Here is a 4,727-nt window from a genome sequence, read left to right on the forward strand (position 1 = left end):
CTAATTTTGATTAAAGTTGTTTTCACAATAATTTTTTCAAAAGAATAAAAGGATTTTTTATATAAGTACGAGATGCAAATTACTTTATATTTAAAACTATTTTGCATATATACATTCAACACTACAAGTTGCATTATTTCTCTTAGTTGGAAACTATCAGAGATTTATTTTGATTATTTGTTAGATTTGACGGTTTGTAATAATTAAATTTAGTGTGTCAACTCTCAAAAATAGCATTAAAAAAATAGCACAGAAACTATAGACTACTTTTTTCTTGCTTCTTCTTTCACCGTGAGTTTAAACAAAATATATTAATCTGTTCCCTTTGAGTTAATATCTTTTTTATTTCTCTGAACATCAACAAAATCTTGTACACTTGTAGCGCATTTAGAAATCATACATTTAAAAACTTGATCTCTGTAGTTTTCAACGAAAAAATAAATCTTATGAATAATGTAGTTTCGCTTTTCGGTTTGTCNAACGGTCAATAACAAGTCATTCATAGTAGGAGAAAACATTTAAATAAACTGCTTTGCATATTCTTCTTCAGTCTGTATCCGATCATTTTCGAGTGAAAACGTCTTTTTTTCTCAATCAAAGTTACATAAGTCATTATTAGAAAAATAAAATTTGGTGATAATGAAGACAATAATTATTCTCTTAACAGTCGTTGTAATCACCACGACGCTGGAATTACGTGAGTATTATATAAACAATTACTATTAACACTTCTTGTGTCGCACTGAAGCCAGTTGTTTGCTACTTTCACTTTAATTAAATTCGTCGAAATTTGCATTAAAGAAAAAATCGAGAATCATCATAAAATCAAACGCGCGACTTTATTAGATTTGCAGCAAGCGACGTGTTGCTTTTCACTTGATTTTTCTTCGTCACTTTACAGCTAGCAATATTACACTTTGTCATAAGTCAGATCCAAAAGTATTAAAATGTCTTGGAGAAGCCACCGAAACTATGATGAAAATCGTAGCCAATGGTAAACAATGTTATAGTGTGATAACTGTCTCTTACGAAAAACCTGAAAAAACTACGTGTATTTATATTTAGGTCTGAAGGGCTTNGATATTAAGCCTATTGACCCGCTAAGGGTCGAGAAACCGATCACCGGAATGTCTCAATGGCTAAAACTAGAATCTCGCAATGTTGTTTTATATGGGTCTGCAAACCTAAAAGTCTTGGACTTTCAGTACGTAACTTTTTTAATGTTTTGCAATGTTATGATCAAGTCGATATTTATTATAATTATGAAATCAAGTAGTGCACACATACATNTAAGAATATGTATATTGATCAAAAGTAAAGAAAGGAAAAATATTTATATAATGAAAAAATATGTAAGAGAAATGTAATTAAAACTCTAATTTAGATATTCTATTTTGTCGAAAAGAAATGATCGAACAAGTCAATACACAATATAAATCATTAAAAATATACAATTATTAAAGAGAAACAGATAAAAATATGTCTATATAATTTATATAATAATAATTCATTAATGTTTTAGAGTGGACTGGGATAAACTTATATTTAAAATAAAATGTACCATTCCCCGGGCAAAGTTAGTTTCCGATTATACTCTCGAAGGAAGGATATTGGTGCTGCCAATCCAAGGAAAGGGCAAAAGCAATATATTAATAGGTGAATATATTATGATGTGTGTTTTATTATTTATTATATTACATTCATGACGTATATAGCACTATAAGGAAGCAAAAATATTGTATCGCAAATATGACGTTCGATGACGGTCGAGTTTATTACCTCGATATTTGTCATTTTAAGAAATATTGCGTTATGATTGTGTACGCATACACACACATACATACATACATAATAACAGTATAATATTTNCAATACTCTAAATAATCGATTTTNTNATGAAACTTTTGCAGATGATGGAATAGGATACNNTNAAATATCCTTAGAGAAATATGAAAAAAATGGAGAAATTTTTGCAAAAANCACAAATGTTACATATAAAGTACATTCTGAAAAAGTATTGTTTCACTTCGATAATTTCTTCAATGGAAATNCCTATTTGGGTATTCTAATTGCGATATTTTCATGTTGTAAAAAGTATTAGTATATATTAAGTATATTTTATTTTGTAATTATATAAAATACACAATGTTTTGGTTTTTTAATTACAGGTAAGCAAATAAATGAAGTTCTAAACAAGAATTCTAAACTCTTGTTCGAAGAANTTAAACCACCATTCGAATTAGCTATGAAAGAAGTAGTGCAAGACGTGACTAATAAATTGTTTAACTTTATACCATTCAACCAACTCATACTTGAATAGAGAGAGAGAAATATCGCATTTTTTAAATATATTTTTTATATTTTATAATCATATATATGTTAAAACGTATGTTATGTGTATATATATAAATAAACAGTATATACAAATAAATACATTGTTAATCAACTTGATCAATAAAAATCGCAAAGTGTAAACGCCTCTTTATTTTTATATTTAATTATTCTAATTGTATAATTTTTGAAAAAAACAATAGAAATTCACCGAGTCATCGGTGATATAATGGACAAATATCCAGAAATAAAGCAGTTTCGAGTGTTTTTTTTAGTTGTCGTTAAAGTTTTNGTTAAGGCTCAGTGTGTTTTATATCGCGTCCGAGTATCCACATTCTTGAGACAAGTATACGTAAGAAGATGTAAAAATGGATCGGATAATAAAGCGTGTATAAAACAAGTAAACCGTAAAACAAGTAAAAGTAATAGACTCTGTATTCAATCGCGTGTGGTATTTTCTCGTGCTTTTTTGAAATTATCATTCAGAAGCGTCGTAATGTTCTTCAAAGTGAGTAATTTTTATAATTCTGTTTGAAGTTACGTAATGATATAATTGTGTGCATTTATATTTCTACGTACAGAAATTGCGACAGTTTCATTCATTTGAATTTGTTTTGTGACNATTAACGATTATTAATATGACATAAATGACTAGTTCTGATAAGAATTAACGAAATTTTCAATTATGTTGTTTAGAAGAATGGACATTTTTTTTTTAAAGAAGGTTAAGAAGATCTTCTATATTATCGACTGCGTTTATTGATCGATCGAGGTTCACGACGTCGATTTCTTTCTCACCGACATTCTGTTTTTGTACGTATAGCAAACAATGCTGCAATATCAATCGGGAAACTATCGTCTCGTGACCAACGAGTGCCGTAATTTAACTAACGAGTGAGCTATATATCATATTGTTTTTTTTTTTTTTTTTTTGAGATATTGGAAATGTAATTTCGCCAGTGATCGTTCAAATCTGTGCAACGATTTCTCGTTCTCTCTCCGTTCTCTTCTTCCTCGCACTAGGTAATTCAACTCGCTCTATACTTTTGTAAAATTGAGCAATTCACATGCCGAATCGGTAATGAACTCATCTGATTTTACATCTGGCGGTGTTTCTGAAGCAACGCGCGTTCAACTTTTTCTCTCATCTTTCTCTTATTCTCTTCGTTCTGCAGTTTTTCGTGCACCACGGGTGGTGCTAACCAGGAGGAACATCAAGCGCTCCATGAAACACTAACAAAATAAGATATATAAGAGAGAAAAAATATACAATTATTTTTAATCGATATATTTGAACAAATAATTTATATTTAGTAAAAATTTTTTTTAAACTACCGTACTTTCTATTCAAAATTTTACTATACGCGGTCAAGTGGGATTTTTTCACATGTGAATTGCTCAATTCTATTTTACACAGTATTAATTTTTTATATTATTGAAAATTAATCAAATTTATAGTGTTAAATATTTATGCGCCGTGGTATCGCGCGATCAATAAATTATTCGTTCACATATCGCAAAGCAACAAAGAAGCGTGAAAATAACTATTGCGCCTTGTTATTGTCGCGTAAAATTGTATATTTAGTAGTGTGGAAACGATGACGATTTTGCAACGCGTCATCGCGGAAGGTCGGTAATAAACGATTGTGTCTGCCACTCTAGGCCGCTAAAACGAAGGTGTTTTCCATTTGTACGTTGGCGTGCAAGGCTGTGAATTACTTCTCCATTCGTTCATTTCGATCCGACCTCTTGCAAGGACGTCCGATCGGCGCGTCCCAAAAATGGAATCGCGACGCGCGTTAGAACAAGAGAAGTCAAAAATAGTAACGTTCGGGATTGTAGTTCTATCTGACATTGTTAGAATTTTATTGATGAAGAACACAACCGGTTTATATAGACAATCTTTCTCTTTTATTTGCGTTTCGAAATATATCAATTCGCGGATGTGCGAAACAATGTAAAGAAAAAAAAATTAAAATTGACAGTGTCACGTAAAATCGTAATTCTAAATTTTACGTAGAATTTTCTCTATTTTTCGCATTTGTTTGAGCGATTCTCCGGCCCAAAAAAAATCGTGTTTTTCGCTTTGCACTTACATTCACGCTTCTATCGATACGCGTGATTGGAATGAAGACAGTCGGTGCGCAACGACGATGTTAAACGTCGCGCATTCGGAGAATCAGGTTTGTCGTTTTAATTAATAGTTATCAGCCGTTCTGGCCACTGAACTCCTCCAGACACGTTTCGGTATAACGCGTCGATGCATTTTGAGCCCTATTATGGCAACGGTGCACTTTTGAGTTTCCACACTAAAGATTTGCTATCGCGCTCGTCAAGATTTCGAACGCAGACGCCGCAACTATATATACACAGTTTGTCCGGAAAGTTCCCGGACT

At 31.4% G+C, this 4,727-nt stretch overlaps 1 protein-coding gene across 1 annotated transcript; it reads left to right on the top strand.

Moving 5' to 3' along the window:
- The first annotated feature begins 567 nt into the window (after positions 1-567).
- Positions 568-2,330, top strand: LOC109864266 (protein takeout-like). Its single transcript, XM_020445315.1, has 6 exons — positions 568-697; positions 902-994; positions 1,066-1,204; positions 1,523-1,656; positions 1,911-2,060; positions 2,169-2,330. The coding sequence occupies exons 1-6, from the start codon at positions 640-642 to the stop codon at positions 2,318-2,320; spliced, it is 726 nt and encodes a 241-aa protein (XP_020300904.1). The 5' UTR covers positions 568-639; the 3' UTR covers positions 2,321-2,330.
- Positions 2,331-4,727: the final 2,397 nt, after the last annotated feature.

This window comes from Pseudomyrmex gracilis, unplaced genomic scaffold (assembly GCF_002006095.1).
Source record: "Pseudomyrmex gracilis isolate BER0280 unplaced genomic scaffold, ASM200609v1 scaffold_18, whole genome shotgun sequence".
Lineage (NCBI taxonomy): Eukaryota > Metazoa > Arthropoda > Insecta > Hymenoptera > Formicidae > Pseudomyrmex > Pseudomyrmex gracilis.